Raw genomic sequence first — 17,630 nt, 5'->3', positions numbered from 1 at the left:
GATTCCCCATCCTGACCTTCACCCTTGAGCAGCTCGTCAGCGTCCAGATCCCCATCCTTCTTGTCATCAGGCCCAAGGGTATCTGAGGGCTCAGAACCCTCTAGCCCTGCCTCCCCTGGGAGGCCAAGCCGTCCTCGCCGCTGGCGCCGCTTGTGCAGGGGTGACATGGTCAGGTTACGCAGCACGGCCATGCCAGTTTCTGTCAGCCATACACCCTCGAAGCGAAAGTACTGAGGCTCTGCACAAAGAGGAAGAGCATGTAGCCCCTGGATGGAGGCCCCAGAGAAACCAGAACTCCAAGTTTCAGCCTAAGTTCCCAGCTGGGACAAAATCAGCAAAACGGATTGAGGTGAACACTGGGGTGTGAGGGCTGGAAAGGACAGTCCACAAGCAGGTGCCAGCTGAGGCCTGAGTTCTCCATCAGTGACTCAAAGGGATTCACAGAGACTATTACTACAGAAGCCTGACTTTGCTCAAGACTCACACTAGTTCACCAAAAATATTCTCTAGCTGCCCAGGCCTAAGAAGGCCCCTACTTGCCAAATGCCAGCATAGAGTGCTCACAGCATGATGGAGGAGGAAAGGCCCCAGCCTCTCCCACTGAGAAGAAAAATCTGTGTTCTGTGCTCTCTGGAGATGAGATTCTGCAAAGGCCATGTTGCCTAGCAGAATGAGCTCTGCTTGGGAAAACGGAGGCCTTGGTTCTTGTCATAACTTTACCGCTAACCTATTAGGATAACCTTGAGCAGGCCACTCAACCTCTGAGGATCTTAGTTTCCTCCTCTGAAAATGAGGAGATGAAGGTGGGTTGGAGCTGGACTAGACAGTGTCTAAGGTGTCTTCCGGTTGTGGCATCCAGGATTTCTGTGACTCACCTGGCTCTTTCACCTTCATAGGCACCAACTCTGGAGGCGCAACAGGCGCTTTGGGAGAGAGAGGCAAACCAAGGCAACTTGAGTCCCTGTCCCAAAGTAAGAAAGCCCTGCCCTACCCACTGCTGCCCTCTCCCCAGCACCTGGTACTCACCAGCAGGCTTTACCACATAAGGCTGGCAGGAGACACAGTCAAAGCCCTCGTCAGCCGCCTGTTCCACGTCATCCTCTGTGAAGAGGCTCGCACAGCCAGCATGCATCCACCTGGAAGAAGGGGGACATGAAGAATAAACCCAGACACTGCAAGGCTAAGAACAGGGAAGAGGAGGCCTATACAAGGGGAGAGGGGCCCCCTCACCGTTCACAGTGGCGGCACTGGATTAGGAGGTCCTCTTCCACGTACGGAGCATGGCAGATAGGGCAGGTAACCAGGCTAGCGCAGGGCCCACAGTGTGTGTAACTATTCTGCCATTCACAGTGGAAGCCAGGAGTGGCGGCCCCACACTGCATACAGGACACACACCTGGTAGGGGCAGAAAGACAGACCGTCAGCACCTAGCCTACCCAAGATACCTAGAAGTGTCTTCACTGAGAAGCAAGCAACCAGCCCAGCTTTCTAAACCCAGCCTCTGTCACGTCAGCAACATCACATCCCTCCAGAGTCTCAGGCCCAGGCCCCTCAAGATCCCGGGTCTCCCTACCACTTGCACTTCCAGCCACCCTTGGGCACGGTGAGCAGTGGCGGGTCCAGGCAGTATGTGTGGTAGCTAATGTCACAGTCATCACAGAGCAGTAGGCGTGAGGGGTCCGAGGCCTGGCCGCACACCTCACACACGATGCATTCCACGCAACGCCAGCCCTTTAGCAGCATCACCTTGGTGATCTGGGGCAGAAGATGGCAATTCTTCAGAGTGTGATGTACAGGAGAGGGAAGACCTCATAGGGGAGGGTGGGACTTAGGTGGGTAGGGCTGGGGGACCTCAGTGCTCAGTCCAGACCTCCATCTGAACATAGGAAGGCTATGCAGAGCACCTCCATCCCCAAAAGTAGTGACTCTAAACTTGGGCTCCCAGGGATCTCTGCTGATCAGAGAATGGCCTCACCCAGCCACTACCTCATTACAATCGATCACTAGCCAAGTCCCCAAAAAGATTGTGGTTGCATTTCCCCCAACGCTTCTTGAACATTTAGAACCTGTTATTTCTACAAATTAGTGAATGTCAGCAGTGAATGAGTTCTAACATTAACATTAATGAAAACCCCAAAACAAATGATCACACTTGGGTCAAAAATATTGTTTTCTCTTTGCAGACATGTGCTTATGATTTTGATTATTATATACTTCACCTGTAGGTCATATCATGTTTTCTACTAGTAAAGTTTTTCACAGGCTAGATGATGGATTAAATTTTACCAGTCATGATCTACGACAAAGAAACTTAATAAAACCACCACGATTTCCAAAGTACTTTGCCCCAAGATGAGTTTGTAACCACTAGTGACTGATAAGTAACTTCCCTGACCAATAGCCATTTTAAGTAGTATGAAAAAGTATCAATTATACTCAAATTTAAAAATTTAAAAATAAATAAATAGAGTAGTGTGAAATATAAGACCCCATTTCCCATTCCAGGCCTCTTGGGTCTTGAACTCACCTTGCTGTTGACACAGTAAGGGTGATAGCACTGAGAACACTGGGAACAGGCGAGGAGGTGGCCCTCTGCTCCCCGCCCAAAGCTGCCACATACCACGCACATGTCCTAGAGAAACACAGAGAAACCCGAACGTCCAACGTGGCCTCTTCAATCCCACTCAGTCCCAGCAACCAACTACAACACTAATCTGAAAGGGGGGAGTCAGAGAACCAAAATCCCACCCCCCATCGTTAGGACACTTAGCCATCATGGGCCTGTTCCTTCCTAGCATGCCTTGCTCATCTGACCAGGGCATTTAAATTGGTACACCCTGACGTGGGGAAAAGGAAGGAGAAGTAAAAGGAAGGTAAGAAGCCTAAAGACTGGTCAGGCTGAGAGAGTAACATATCTGACAAAAATTCTATCACCTTTGGGATTATTCAGGTGGGAACATACACAAAATTCCCTAGGCTATAAGCTTCAACTGGGCAGAGATCATTTCCGCCTTTTTCATGGCTATACTCCTTGCTACTAGCTCAGTGCCCAGCCCAGAGTACACACCTGAGAGACATTTGATGGATGGACAAACAAATGAACAACATGATCCTGATTCACTGTGTTTTCTCATTAGCTGGGTATCCCCAGAACCAGGTCCTTGGTTTGGTTTTCCCCATTTACTCTCCCACCAAAATATGCATGGCCAATGCTGGGTCTGCCAGACCTCAGTGCTGAGAATGGAACTACACCAGGCAAGTACAGTACCTGCATTAGGACAAACTTGTCTGTGTTGGAGAAGAGAACCACAGTATTTTGCATGGTGTCGTCATCATCGTCTTCTTCCTCTTTGCTGGGAGAGCTATCGATATCAGCAACCTTACAGGCAGAGAGTTGTGGCAAGTGAGGCAGCTAAATCTGCCCCCACTAAGCCGCTTTCCTCTTTGGTGTTGGGGGAAGGAGGCATGAACCCCTGGCTAAGATGAAGGCCAGGAGCCAGGACTAAGAAGCAGAAGAACACCCCAGCTCCCAAACTGGGCCTCAGCCCAAGAGCAGAGATTTCAGAGAAGCCTGGGGGCCAGGTGGACAGAAGCACAGACATAGCTGGACAGGCCCTAGGCTAACAAGCAGGTAGGTGGGCGTGCAGGGATTTAAAGGGTGTTTAATCTTGAAGGGGCCAGCTGAAGCATGTTTGGGAAATGGGAAGCCTCTCCTTACTACCAAAGTCTCAATGGAAGAAGTAGTTGATTTTAGCCGGGCCCGTCCTCTCCCGCGTCCTCCATGTGCTCCTCCACGTGGCCGGCGTCTTCCTGGGAAACTACTGCTGCGACCCTGAGGGATGGAAGAGGATGATTACAAGGGCAAGTCAGGAGTTTGTAATCCTGTAGTGTGTTGGGTCTACAGGCTCAGGGGGAAAGGGAAGAGATGAACGGACAGGGCATAACAGGTGATAAGGCCCAAGAGTTCTACTCAGGGCAGGGGAAAAGCCAAGCTCTCAGTGACAGGTAGATACTCCAGCTCAAACCATTCCCCTGTCCCAAGGAGAAAGTGGCCAACAGGGCACAATGAGAAAAACCCAGGCTAGAGAGACCTGAATTTCTAGTCCTTATTCTCTTACTGGGTAACCACGAACCCAGGCAATTCATTTCCCTCTATATGTATGAGTATTTCCCTTAACAAAGAGGATGAACTAAAGTATCTCTGAGAGTCTATGATTCAGTAAACCAGGTGGAAAGCTATCCATGACACAGGACCACACCCCTGACATTGGCATCACATTGACCACAACCAGTGGCTGAATGGCCCCTCACCTGTTTGATGCGGGAACGAGCTGGGGAGCTGCGCCGCCTCCCCTTGTCACCCTCTGCTTTGCCTCCACCAATAGCTGTCCCAGCATCACACAGTAGCGAGTCGTCAGTCTCTGGCAGTGAGTCAGTACAGAGTCGCAGGGAGCCCTCATCTCGGGCTGGACTAACATCTGTAGATACCCCCAGCTCCATAGATAAGGAGCCGCCCCCCTCGGGGTCAGGAGAGCCTAGCAGGGGCTCGGAGCCAGGAAAACTGGCACTGGCATCACCCTGGCTCAGATTGGAGATCTCATTAACGATGTCGGATTTGATCAGAGTGGGTGGGGTAGGAGCCACTGGTGCACGAGGCTCCTCTTGCTCTTCACAGGGTGAACCCTGTCCTGCCTGCTTGCATTCTGGGCCATAGACCTCCATAGGGGTCACAGGGGCCAGCTCCTCGGGGTCCAGGAGCACAGGGGAACCCTTAAGTTCACTAGCCAAACTGCCAGGTGTCTGTCCAGCCTCTGGCTGTGAACCAGGAGTGTCAGTCCCCTCCAGAGGGGCTGTATCTTCCCCCAGACCAGAGAAGTCATCCAGAGCTGGGGCAGGGCTGGGTGCAGGGCAGGAAAGGTTCCCCATGGGGGAGGGGAGAGGACTAGTAGGGCTGGGTTCTAAGGCTGGGCACTCAGGTTCTGGGACTTTCTCAGTCTCCATCTCATGTGGCTCAGCCTCATCTGAGACCTCCACTGCCTTCTCCATGGGACTCAGTGGGGAGGGAATGGAGCGTGGCAGGGCAGGAGGAGAGCACTGGGAAGGAGGGGAGTCTTGGGGAGGCAGGGAATGCTGCAGGAGTGGAGAACACTGAGGGGGAAGGGGTTCCATCAGGATGGGAGAAGCTGGTCCCATTGGGGAGCCTGGAGATGGGGGAAGGATCATAGGGGGTACAGGCTCAGGGTCAGTGCAGTTAGCTTCTGGTGGAGGGCTGATGGGTGTCTCTAGGATGGGGGCAGCCAATGGTGACTCAGGATCACTGTCCCCTTTGGCACCAAAGGGGTACTCTAGCTCCCCTAAAGGCGACAGGGCCGGCGGGGCCACAGCTGTAATAATGGGTGAGAGTGGAGGAGGAAGAGGATCTGGAAAGAGAAAAAGGGAGGCTCTGAGATTAGATGTACCATAAAGGATTAAGACTCTCCCAGACAAAGGACTAACATCCCCTTACCTGGTGGCATCAGCTGAGGTGACAAAGATGGCTCCCCAGATGGGGACAATGGTAACTCCTCCGGTAGAGGGGACAGAGGTGGTTCCCCAGGCTCAGACAGGGCCGGCTCTCCAAGCAAAGGGGATAAAGGTGGCTCCCCAGGCGGGAGGAACAAGGGCAATTCCTCAGGTGCAGGGCATAGGCCTGGCTCCTCAGGGGGCTCCTCAGGTCGAGGGGACAGGCGTGGTTCCTCAGGCTGGGGGGACAAGCGCAACTCCTCAGGCCGTGGGGAAAGGGGCAGCTCCTCAGGCCGGGGGGACAGGCGTGGCTCCTCAGGCCCAGGGGACAAGCGAGGCTCCTCAGGCCCAGGGGACAGTTGCGGCTCCTCAGGCCGGGGGGACAGGCGTAGCTCCTCAGGCCGGGGGGACAGACAGGGTTCCTCAGGCCGGGGAGACAGACACAGCTCCTCAGGGGCAGGGGACAGGCATGGCTTCTCAGGCCGGGGAGACAAGTGTGGCTCCTCAGGTGGAAGGGATAGATGAAGCTCCTCAGGCGCGGGGGACAAGCGCGGTTCCTCAAGTGCAGGGGACAGGCACGGCTCCTCAGGCCGAGGGGACAGGCATGGCTGCACAGGCTGAAGGGACAGGCGCGGCTGCTCAGGCCGAGGAGACAGGCACGGCTCCTCAGGTCGGGGGCAGAGTCGTGGCTCCTCAGGCAGTGGCAACAGGGACGACTCCTCTAGCGGTAGGGTCATGAGCAACTCCTCCGGGGGCGGAGAAGCAGGTGAGTCTTCGGGTGGTGGGGAAGTGGGGGAGTCCTCAGGCGGTGGGAACAGGCGTGAAGCCTCAGGTGGAGGAGACGTAGGAGACTCCTCAGGTGGTGGAGACAGGGGGGATTCCTCGGGCGGTGGGGACAGGCGTGACACCTCAGGCAGGGATAGGCATGATACCTCAGGCGGTGGGGACATAGGTGAGTCTTCAGGTGGTGGGGACATGGGTGAGTCCTCAGGTGGTGGGGACAGACGTGATGCCTCAGGTGGTGGAGAGAGAGGAGATTCCTCTGGTGGAGGGGATAGGGGCGATTCTTCAAATGGTGGGAACAGACGAGATGCTTCAGGTGGTGGAGACATGGGTGATTCTTCAGGTGGAGGGGACATAGGTGACTCCTCAGGTGGTGGAGACAGGCGAGATGCCTCAGGAGGTGGGGAAGTGGGCAACTCCTCAGGTGGGGGGGACAGGGGAGACTCTTCAAATGGTGGGGACAGGGGTGATGCTTCAGGTGGTGGAGACAGGGGGGTCTCGAGTGGTGGAGATGGGGGAGACTCCTCTGGTGGAGAGAATGGCGACTCCTCCAGTGGAGAAAAAGGTGAGGACTCAGGTGGAGGAGACAGAGGAGACTCCTCAGGCAGTGGAGAGAGGGGTGATTCCTCAGGTGGTGGGGACAGGCGCGATGCCTCAGGCGGCGGGGATGTGGGCGATTCCTCGGGTGGTGGGGACAGGGGCGACTCCTCGGGTGGGGGCAGCAGTGGCATCTCCTCATTTAGGGGGGCCTCCAACTGGGGTTCAAGTTGGGCCCCTGTTCTCCCTGCAGACATAACACACTATTATGCTCCCACCTAGCCCAGGTCTACTCTGTTGCAAGTACAAGGTTAAAGGCAAAACAGAAATTGTCCCTTACCACAGACCAGACAGGAATTGCTTTCAGGAACCCTCAAACCCTACTCACCTAGTGGTTTGGCTTCACATTGCAGGGGCCCCGGTTCCTTGGGTTGCATAGAGGTCACGTGCCCACCCTTTGGCTGCCCTTGGCATGCAACAAACTGAGCTTCGGGCTCATCAGTGGGGGTATCACCAGGCTCTGGGGGTGAGAACCTGCAAACAGTACAGGGGAGCAGGCACCAGGACTCTCATCAGCTATCAGTTCTTAGACAGCACACTGGGGCAAGGCATGAAAGCTACGGATTGTACTGCCCACCTTGGGGCTCCCCTCTCAAAGTCAACTTGCTTTAACATGGCCCCTGCCAGTCTCAGTACTTCCAAACTGCCATCCCAATCTCCTCCAGTCCGTGTTGCTTACCTGCTACAGACAGGGGGATGCTGCTCAGCAACAGAACTGACAGGCTGTCCTGCTTGGGCTTTGTGACAGCGGTGACAGAGCGAGTAATTCTCAAACCACTCACAGTTGGGATTCAGCTCTGCTGAGCCTGCGCCACAGGCCCGGCATACCCGGCATGCCTAGGGGAAGTAAGCAGGCAAAGCAGGCACTGGTCAGAGAGCAGACTGGAGGAGAGCACAGGGCTCATCGCAACAGGGAAATGAGAGGTGACAGGAGGTAGGATTACGGAGAGTAAGGCTGAATCAGAGAGATAATCACCTTGCACTTCCAAGAGTGAGCAGGCAGTTCGTCCATTGGTGGTTTTAGGCAGAAGGTGTGGTATCCTTTGTCACATGTCTCACAGACCAACATCTTAGAATCATTCCCAGGTTTCCTGTAGGCACAGAGGGCACATAACAGATCCTTCCTGCCCTCCTTTTCATCCTTAACCTGTGCTTCACCTAAGGCTTCTCTCCTGCCCTCCTATTCTTACCTGCAGGCTTGGCACACTTTGCATTCAGGGCACTGCCAGCCAGCACGCTTGCGGGCAGTCAGAGCAGTGTCCAGGCAGGCCCCGTGATAGTGATGCCCACAGCTGGTACAGAAGAACAGGTCACACAACTCCCCCGGCCCCTCACATACTGCACAACGAGCCTCCTCTATAGTGGGAAGAGACAGAGAACATAGGTCAGCTGTGGATTCCTTGCAGGACTCAGCACAGTGCTCTCTACATAACAGGAATTCCATAGACACAGAACGAACAAACAACAAATAGTTACTGGGTATTTGCCTGATATATGTGAGGCACTCTTCTAGGCACCGCACACAGGGTGGAAAACAAGACAGGAAAAGTCCCTGTGCTCACAAAGTTCATATCTATTTTAGCGGGGCATACAGACACACAAAAACCCCAGGCACATTTAGCCCCTTATTTGCCCTGTGTCCAGAGGGCAGGACTGCTTACCCAGATGTGCAGCCCCCTCACTGTGCTCTGGGCATAGCAGCTGCAGTGTTTTCATGGATAAGAAGGAACCGCTGGCAGTTGCACAGGGGAAGTGGTAAAGCCGTGGACATCCAGGTGAGCGGCAAGGGATGGAGGCACCGCGCCTGGTGCAGTGGGAGCAGCGCTGCCAGGGTGGAGACAAAGTGTCAGTGCCAGCCGCTCTCCCCAGAGCAATATGTCAGGTACTAGCTCTGTCTCCATCTACCCACTGCCCTTCTCATTCTCGCCTCTCAGAAGACCACCAGCCCTCCTCACTCTACCCTTTGCCTATGCAATCCCGTGGCCCCAGCCCCACCTGTGAGATCCCTGAGAAGATGGCCTTGTCCACACCACATAGTTCTGGGCCCTCCTGCCCCCATACGCCTGCCGACCATGCAGCACACCAATGGTGAGCCCAGCAGGACCCTTTATAAGGGAAAAGGATAAACAGAAAGGAAAGAGTTAGCAGAAAGGTGATCACTGGCTCAGGACCTCCCAGCCCCTATCCCCTTTCCTGCCCAAGTCAGCTATCCCACCTCTCCTCACTTACCTCCAGGTTCTCCTAGGTGGGCAGGTGTCAGGCCCTCAGGGAAACCAATCTGTGACAGGTCCTCACAGGCCAGCACTGCCTCATTGGGCCCTGGGTTCCCCCCAGGGGACACCACTGGACACTGGGGCCAGTCAAATGGCAACTCAAAGCGCCGTAGCTCCCGCTGCCCATGTAGGCTGGGCTCCCCGCAGTTACAGAGAGCACAACGCCGCACTGGACCCCCACTGTGGACACACAAGCATCAGTACTATGCCAGGCCCCTGCCCAAAGGCACCCCTAACCCCCCCGTGATTTGGCATGCTTGATTCCCAAACACTCATCTTCCAAAATGTTCCTCCTTGAAAGCCCAGACTCTCGAGTCAAATCTTTGTGTGGCTTTACATCCTCATTTTCCCAAACTAGTTACCTGCAGTCCTGGGGAGGTTCCTGAAGCCTAGGACCTCCAGAACTGGCCACAGAGACCTCCCTGCCATGTGGGTTGGGAAGGTCTGGCTCAGTGGTGACTGACTCCTCCGAGGCTGCAGGTCCATCAGCTGAATGGTCAGAAAAGCAAGCATCAGCCATCATCTTCTACATAACACTAGTCTAGGTAAACTGTAAGAGACTCTTAAATACACAGAACAAACTGAGGGTTGCTGGAGAGGAGGTGGGGGGGCAAATGGGTTAAATGGGTGATGAGCATTAAAGAGGGCACTTGTTGGGATGAGCACTGGGTGTCATATATAAATAATGAATCACTAATTTCTACTCCTGAAACCAATACTACACTATATGTTAAGTAACTTCAATTAAAGAAAAAAACAATTCTAGTTCACTCATCAGACCCATGAGATTAACCAAAACCCTTGGTGAATTACAGTGATGGCAATTTGACTTTTGCTACAAAGAACAAAGTCCTTCAATTACCTGTCTATTAGACAGACTTAGCTCCTGTCCCTGTGCCAGGGCCAGAAATCTAAGGTTGCCTGGGAAGGGCAGAACGCTGCCAGCAAACCCAGAATTTGCCCTACTCACCTGCCGGTTCTGAATCTTTATCCTCACCAGGCGGCTTCTGGCTGTCCATCCCTCTCTCCGACTGGGCAGGGCCCTCTCGGGGAGACCTGTCAGAGCCAAAGAAAGATCTATATGTCTAGTAAGTCTCCCCACTAAACACTTTTGCTAGCATCCTAGGAGGAAGGCAGCTACTGGTAACTACTTTACAGAAAGCAAAGCAAAGCCATATGTACAAACTCCTGTTCTAGTGACAAGGAAAGTCTTTCTACCTAACCCTTAACCACTGCCTACTTCCTCCCCAGATAAACACATGCCCTATTCTCACATTCTGTATTCTCAGGAGATCCACTCCCCTTTCCCACTTCCTACATCCTGTGTCAAAGTTCCCAGGGCAACAGCATCCAACGAGAAGCACATCTAACCTATATCTAATACTGCCCTTTGCTTCACGTCTGAGTTCTTGGCTCTTTGTGTGCCCTATTCCCTGGCCTTTTTCTTCAGATCTAAGTCAGCTACCATCCCAGAGGTATGTCAGTGCCAACCCAGGGGTAGCCATAACCCAAGAAGTCTGAATCCAGTCAAAATCCCTCTCCCAGAGACAGTCTGGGGTCTTACAGGGTATGGAATACATTACTGGGACTAAAGCCTAGCTATGGATGGATCTCCTCCACCTCCACCAGTTTCAACCAGGAGATCCCAATCACAACAGAAGAAACTCCCCAATTTCTTTCTACCCACGGCCCATCCAAATCCAGCTCAGCCCCCGCAACCCCCAACCCTGCTGTGACGGAGCTCAAGATCTCACCCAGCCTTAAGGCCTCAGGTCGTTGCCCTTAGCAACACTAACTGTCCTTCCTCCTCAGATGTCCCTAGTAGTTAACAGAAGTGGGCCTTAAGAGTTACTGAGCATGTGTAGCTAGGCTTGAGGCTAGGCATGCTGGGAGTTGTAGTCTCAGGAAGCACACTGCCACTTAGAGGAGTTCTAAACCGGGAAGGACACAGCATAGCAGGGTAGCTTCCTTCCTCTTCCGTAAAGCAGGGTTTCCACACACACTATAGGGGTGGGGGTAACAGTCCCCTCTTCTAAGATACGCCTGCCCATACCAGAGCCAAATGAAACAATCTAAAGTTATACCTAAGAAGGTTGAGACCCACCCTTTGAACATATTTTCCTAAACTTCAGAGGGAACTAAACACAATACAAAAAAGAGAAAAGTGAAGTTACAGAGGTGAGGAAGAAGAAAGTCATCTCATAGAAAAAGGGAGAGAGGCGCCTGGGTGGCTCAGTCAGTTAAGCGGCTGACTTTGGCTTCAGGTCATGATCTCACATCTTGTGGGTTAAAGCCTGTGCTGGTGGTCTCTGTGCTGACAGCTCAGAGCCTGGGAGCCTGGTTTGGATTCTGTGTCTCTGTCTCTCTCTGCTCCTCTCCCACACCTTCATTTTCTCTCTCTCGTTCTCTCTCTCTCTCTCTCAAAAATAAACATTAAAAAAGTTAAAAAAGAAAAAGGGAGAAAGCAGCAGCTCTAAATGGGAGGGATAGGGGCTTAAGCAGAGAAAATAAAGTATGTTCCTAAGGAAGATGGGGGTATGGGGGGATCCCTAAAACAGAACTCTAAATAAAAGTTTGAGAAATTTATCTTTCCAACCTTTTCTACTCCTCTTATTAACCAGATGGGTCACACCAACCTTAGTAAGGACAAGCCTCTCTTCCCAAACCAACTACCCCAGTGGTCAGCCACTGGGCTTGAGTGATTGGGGCGGATGAGACAGGGGAACACTCAAAAGTGCCTAGGATTGATGAATCAATTACCTAAGAACCACAATATCAGTTCTCGTCCCCTGAGCTCACACTCCATTTCCTGAGACTGGCAATGCACCTTCTGTGACATATCACAGGAAAAGAAATTTTGTTTTACCTTTTTCCCTTCATACTATCAGAATCTACTAAATTGGGAAAGCGAAGTACCACCTGATACCTGTTACCTCCATTCCCTGGTCATCTCTTTCCCACACCTGTCACACAACCACATCTGAAAGGAAATTAGGGTGGTCATCTGGCCAGCCCACAGAAAAGCTGCTCTGGAAATTCAAGGGGCTGTTAGAAGCCACTGTTGGGAAGTTGGGGTTGGAGGTCAGGGCACCAGCTAGCCCTCTCTTCCCATTCAGTCGTTCAAGGTCCAACCACACCCAAAGACTTCAAAGTTTCCTAAACATGTGCATCTTACTGCACCTTACCACTACATACCCCCAAAGATTCTCTACAAGCTTTGCTCTCAAAGTTGAGGCCAAAGGAGTCACAAACAGTAAGAAATAAAAAGCAACAGTGATAATACAGTGGGTGGGAGGAGGACTGCCTCACACAAGGCCAGAGGGACAAATTCCTCTGTCCTCCCCCGAGCGAGCGCAGCCCTCTCAAGCTGGTAAGGCTGGCACTGCTTGGGGAGATACAGAAACCACCTTCGTCCAGCCTTGGAAGACAGAGTACCAACATCCTCCAAAGCCACGGCCTCATGCAAGGGGCCATGGAAGATAGACTAAGAAGCAAAGAGTAGAGTGTCCTCCAACCTGTACCAAAAACAATCTAGGAGCACCTCCAAGAAGCCAGGGCTCCATTTCTCTACCCCTGCAGTCTAGCACCTGCACCCCAAAGCCGAGTCCCAGTTGCTAGGCCCCTGAACATAGCTAAACAAAGACCACAGGTTCCCCCGTCCCATCATCTACAGCCAGAAACCACATACATACATACATATACACCAAGGGTTTTTCCCTGGATCTCAGTTGGGTTAATGCCTAGCCAGGCTTCCTCTGGGGAACTAGAGATCCCAAAGTACAGATCTAGGAGGTTAAACTGTGCTGACTTCCCTTAGCCCTGGGCCTAAGAGGCCCAAAACAGCAAGGAAGAAGACAGGGATTCATCTCAACCCACTCTCCTCCCTGCCACCATTCCAGACCAATAGTTTTAACTCCATTTTCCCAGCCAAAGGGGAAATGGAAGCTTGGAGAGGTGAAAGGCTGAAGTAGGCCCTTGAGTGAACAGCTCTTCTGCAGGACTCAGGACTTCCTGGTTCCCAGCCTGAGAATCAAACCACACCTCTCCCCACCCCCATTTTGGGCCAGCCCTCCAGGAAGAATCCAAATGGCAACACTGGCCCTGTGGACCCTAAAGACTGTCTCTGGGTCATTCTGGGGTAAGCCACAGCTAACAAGGAGAGGTCCCTCCTAAGGAAGCTCTTTGGAGACAAACAGGGGGGACCCTCCAGAGGCAGCAGTGGCAGAGAGCATGGGTGACTGCTAGCCTCACTCCACCACCCCTGCAGCACCTCTCACCTCAGGGTTACCACCCAGAAATTTGTCAAGGGCAAACCCCCTATTTTCTCCAAGATCAGGCTTTAAGAGATCTAGCCTATGTATGTTGGAGGGGGTGGAGTGAGGGAGCGAAACACACTACCCAAATCCCTGCTGGGCAGCATGACAGCTGTGAGAAGGGCTGTCCCAGCCCAGGGCTCAGAGGCATGAGGCTCATGCTGCACCTTCATGCACTCACATACACACCTCTTCTCCCCAACACCTCCTGCCAGGGCTGGAAACAGCTCTGATCAGGCCATTTCTCTTCCAAAGAGGGACAGGCTACCCTATTCTGCAGGCTTGGGACAGGATCAGAAGACCAGTTAACATTCCCTGATTGAAAAGGGTTTGGAGAGGTCTGGGAGGGGCCTGTGGGATTGGCCAGGGACTTATGGGCGACCAACTCTCCACACCAGGCCCAGAGAAAGCGAGAGACAAAAGCCATTTTTTTGCAGCCCACATTTGCAGGGAGCAAATCTCAACGGCCTACTCTATAATCCCCAAGAGATTATGTCCATCCCCAGAGGAGGGGAGGCAAAGCAGGCTAAGACAGCAGTAGGCCTTGCTGGGGTCACTTTGTCAGGCAGGGGCAGTTTAAAGTTGAACAGCAAGGCCAGAGCTGCCCCCAGCCCCGCCTCCTTCTTGCCCCAGCCACCCCCTTCATCACACTAGTTAATTTCCACACACTCTCCCTTTGCACAGTGAAGTAAGGCCTCTTGAAAGATCTAGGGTTCCTGGAGTCTCCCAGAGACTGCTCTGGGTGCCCGGATGGACAAGAACAACCTTAAAGTCCAACCTGGCAGTAAGTCTGACCTGGCAGTGGCACTCTATCCTCCCTCCCAAAGTTGTTCTGTTCCCAAGGCCCACAAGGAACCCTGAGGGAGAAGCAGCCAACTAGGATTGGTGCTGGCATCAGGGCCTGGGTCCTAGTTTAGCAGAGCTCCCCCAACACAAAAATAAACAGGCAGAAAGGCGATCTGGCCAGGTTCCCAAACTCCTGTGGTTCCCTGAACCCCTAGTCTTTAAAGAGGCACACCCCAGGCCTCGGTTCTGCCCCAGCGACTGGCTCAGGTTCCCTTGACAGACACTGCCAAAGGAACCCTCCTCAGCTCTGGCACCCCTTTCTCCAACCTAAAGGCCAGCTCCGGCCAAGATAGTCCATCTGGCTATGCCCCCAGTCCAACCCTTTCTGGGCCCTGGCCGGGCAGACTTCACTCACCTCTTCACAGGGCGATCCAGAAATCCTCATCCGAGAACATGGCCAGAGCCCGGGCCGCTCCCCGACCTCCAACCGCCAGAGCGATCACAGCCGCCCCCCGCACGGGGGGGCTTACGGGGGCCAAGAACGGTAAATCCAGGTCGGAGTGGCCACCCTCCTCCCCCCCAAAAACGCAAGAAGCCAAAGAGGGGTTCTCTGCCTCGGGTTCCAGCAGTTTAGGTTTCCATGGACAGCCCCAGGGCGGCGAATCCCGAGCGGACACAAAGAGAGCACCGGTGGCTTTGATCTTGGGCGAGCAGGCTCCGCATCCGCGTCGCCGGGCGGCCTCTCAGTCCTAGGGCCGGGCCAGCACCCCGGCCGCCCGCGCCGGGCTCGGGCGGAACGTCGAGGCTCTCCAGATGGAACGTCTAGGCGCCTCCCCAGCAGCCCGGAAGGAATGCCGCGCCGCGCCGCCCCGCGCCGGGCCCGGATGGAACGTGAGACCCTCGCTGGAGCGCCGAGCCCCTTTCCCCGCCCGGGCCGGCGCCCCGGGGCCGCGCAAGCTACGGCGACGCGGAGCCGGCGGGGCCGCGGAGCTGAACCTGACACACACCCAGCGCCGGGCTCCTCGACCCAGAGCGCTCGCCCTCTGAGGCTTCGAGCCCCCCACCTTCTGCTCCCCCGCGGGGAAGGGAGGAGGGTAGGTGGGCGAGGAAGAGGAAGGGGCGGGCGGTGCGAGCCCTCTGCCCGCTCCCCTCCGGCCGCTCCAGGCCCAGCGCTCGCCTCCCTTCCCCTCTGGCCTCGGGAGCTGCCCCGCCCCCGGCCTGGCCGGCTCTGATCGGTGGCACCCCCTCGACCCCCGGCTGGCTGTGATCGCGGGGGGCCTAAAGGTGCATGGCCCAACCCCGGCTCCCGGCACCGGGGGGTCAGGAAACTGAGCGGAAAGTGGGGAACGAGGCAGCCATTTGCAACCGGAGAGGAAAGTAGTGCAGCGCGGCGCCGCTCCGCCTCCCCCCCCTCCGCCTCCTGTTCGGCCGGTAGGGTGGTTCCTGCGAAGGAGCTATTTCCTGGCCCGGGATCTCGGCAGCGGTCGTAGAGATTCAGGAAATCTCCGGCGCAAGATCCGGGGGGCCCTTTTGCCTGGGGAACCCCACTCGAGAAGCGGAGAAAGGAGAAGACGCGGCCCTATTTTGTGTTGAAGCGGAGCGGCGGAGGGATACGGCCCTCTCGGAGGAAAGGCTGTGACTCTGCAGTTCTACGCACACGCTGCGGGATCCCTCCGCCTCGGGTTAACCCCGACAGCGCCGGGCCGGCCGCCGTGCAGACACGTGGGAATGAAGCCCCCCTCCTCTGCGCCCCGGCCCTGGACCTGCCTCCTTCTCTGACTGGCTTTTGAAACTGGGACTCCGGCTACTTTCTAGTTCCGTTCCCTTGCAGTTCTCAGTCCCTGAAACTCCACCAGCCCTTTCGCCTTGGCCAGGGGCAATCTTTCCCGGGAGGGGGATGGAAGAAGAGCCAGGAGATTGGCCGCTGCTCTGCATCCTGGGAACTGGAGTCCGCAAATGGAGAAAGTGAGGCACGGCGCCTGGCGCTGCAAAGGATGGGTTCTTGCCACGTTCGGGGGCCCTAAGGAAAGCGGTGCGGATCCCTAGTCGTTCCTTGTGGCTCTCAAACCCCCTCGTGAGGAAAGAAGACTCAGTGCTACCACAATCACCACACACACCTCCCCCCATCAAAACATAAATGTGGAGTTTCCTTCCTTTCCCCGGGTGCTCCCACCCCCACCCCTAGTCTTTCTCTCGGGACCCTCAGGGCCTGTGTTCCTTTTTTAGTAAACAGAGGGTATGTACCTTGGAGCCTTTCTGCTACCTGGCCAGAGTACTGTTACTCTAGACAAGATCCCAAAACACTCTACTTGCAGGCATTCCCCTCCACACCCCCGTAAGTCTGGATGAGACAGGATTGGAAAGCCTTTTCCGCATTAGCTGTAACCACGGGATGAATAGAAAGAGACAAATTAACTATGTGCTAGATACTTTATATATTCTTAGTTATTCCTCGCCCTCCTTGTGAACGACATGGAATTATGTTTCTATGATGATGAGATTGAGGCTGAATAAAATAGGTAAAATTTCCTAACTAATTAATTACATCTAGTGATATCCATGATTCAAACTAATGGCCATGTTTTTCCTAGGACTGTATATATTTAGATGATAAAAATGTATTTTTAAGGAGGATGTGGAGAAAGAGGTAAATCAGGTGCAGGGCTGGTTTTGTGGGAAAGGGTTTACAATGCTGTCCAATAGAACTTTCTGCAGTGATGGAAATACACTATAACAACACTAATTTGACTCAGCCACATGTAGCTATTGAGTACTTTGAAATGTAGGTGGTGCAACTGAGGAATTTTTGTTTAATTTTAATACTAAATTAAACTTAAATAGCCATGTGTGACTTGTGGCTTCCATATTAACAGAGTAGAAAAACCTTTAAATCTCTACTAGCCAGGGTCATAGGAAGGATTAGAACTAGGCATGCCCTGTGCTAGGCACCCACTGGTATCATGTACCCTGCACTGACCATTCAGGTCTATTTCAGCAAAAAAGCCAGCAGCAATCCCACACCTGTCCCAGCTATAGTGAATAAATTAACCAAGAGACAGAAGGTGGAAAATGGAGGGTCCCTCCCTACTCTCTATATCCAGAGCCAGGGAGACTGACCTTCACCAAAAAGACCTCCAATATCACAATAGCCACCTTTCTTAAGAGTTTATTATGTATGAGAAACAGTTCTAAGCATTTCATTTCATATATCACAACTTAATTCTCACCTCAACCCTATGCAGATTTAACTACACTTCGTAAATGAGAAATTGAGGCTCAGAGAGGTTAAGTGACTGTGCAAGGTCACACAGCTAAGTGGAAAACTACTCCAACTTAGCTATTAACTACTATTCATTATTTTTGTCAGGACTTTGAG

General features: G+C 53.6%; 1 protein-coding gene across 4 annotated transcripts in view; it reads right to left on the bottom strand.

Annotated features, from left to right (window-relative positions):
- KMT2D (lysine methyltransferase 2D) overlaps window positions 1-15,870 on the bottom strand; it is a 40,069-nt gene extending 24,199 nt beyond the window's left edge. For 2 of the 4 annotated variants that reach the window (XM_029954205.1, XM_029954207.1), the window contains exons 1-20: window positions 14,670-15,870; window positions 10,126-10,211; window positions 9,518-9,644; window positions 9,112-9,335; window positions 8,878-8,987; window positions 8,544-8,706; window positions 8,073-8,238; window positions 7,859-7,973; window positions 7,562-7,719; window positions 7,211-7,356; window positions 5,507-7,069; window positions 4,312-5,420; window positions 3,719-3,832; window positions 3,269-3,379; window positions 2,528-2,632; window positions 1,574-1,755; window positions 1,231-1,395; window positions 1,027-1,136; window positions 876-923; window positions 17-238 (exon numbers count right to left, since the gene is read on the bottom strand). In XM_029954205.1, coding sequence (XP_029810065.1) covers window positions 17-238; window positions 876-923; window positions 1,027-1,136; window positions 1,231-1,395; window positions 1,574-1,755; window positions 2,528-2,632; window positions 3,269-3,379; window positions 3,719-3,832; window positions 4,312-5,420; window positions 5,507-7,069; window positions 7,211-7,356; window positions 7,562-7,719; window positions 7,859-7,973; window positions 8,073-8,238; window positions 8,544-8,706; window positions 8,878-8,987; window positions 9,112-9,335; window positions 9,518-9,644; window positions 10,126-10,174 — 4,987 coding nt within the window. In that variant the 5' untranslated portion in view covers window positions 10,175-10,211; window positions 14,670-15,870. The remainder of the gene's footprint in view (window positions 1-16; window positions 239-875; window positions 924-1,026; window positions 1,137-1,230; window positions 1,396-1,573; window positions 1,756-2,527; window positions 2,633-3,268; window positions 3,380-3,718; window positions 3,833-4,311; window positions 5,421-5,506; window positions 7,070-7,210; window positions 7,357-7,561; window positions 7,720-7,858; window positions 7,974-8,072; window positions 8,239-8,543; window positions 8,707-8,877; window positions 8,988-9,111; window positions 9,336-9,517; window positions 9,645-10,125; window positions 10,212-14,669) is intronic. The other 2 variants (XM_029954206.1, XM_029954209.1) reach the window with 1 other exon arrangement.
- Between the last annotated feature and the right edge of the window lie 1,760 nt (window positions 15,871-17,630).

Source organism: Suricata suricatta, chromosome 10 (assembly GCF_006229205.1).
Source record: "Suricata suricatta isolate VVHF042 chromosome 10, meerkat_22Aug2017_6uvM2_HiC, whole genome shotgun sequence".
Lineage (NCBI taxonomy): Eukaryota > Metazoa > Chordata > Mammalia > Carnivora > Herpestidae > Suricata > Suricata suricatta.
The sequence above is the reverse complement of the archived record's forward strand: the minus strand, read 5'-3'. Positions and strand labels throughout refer to the sequence as shown.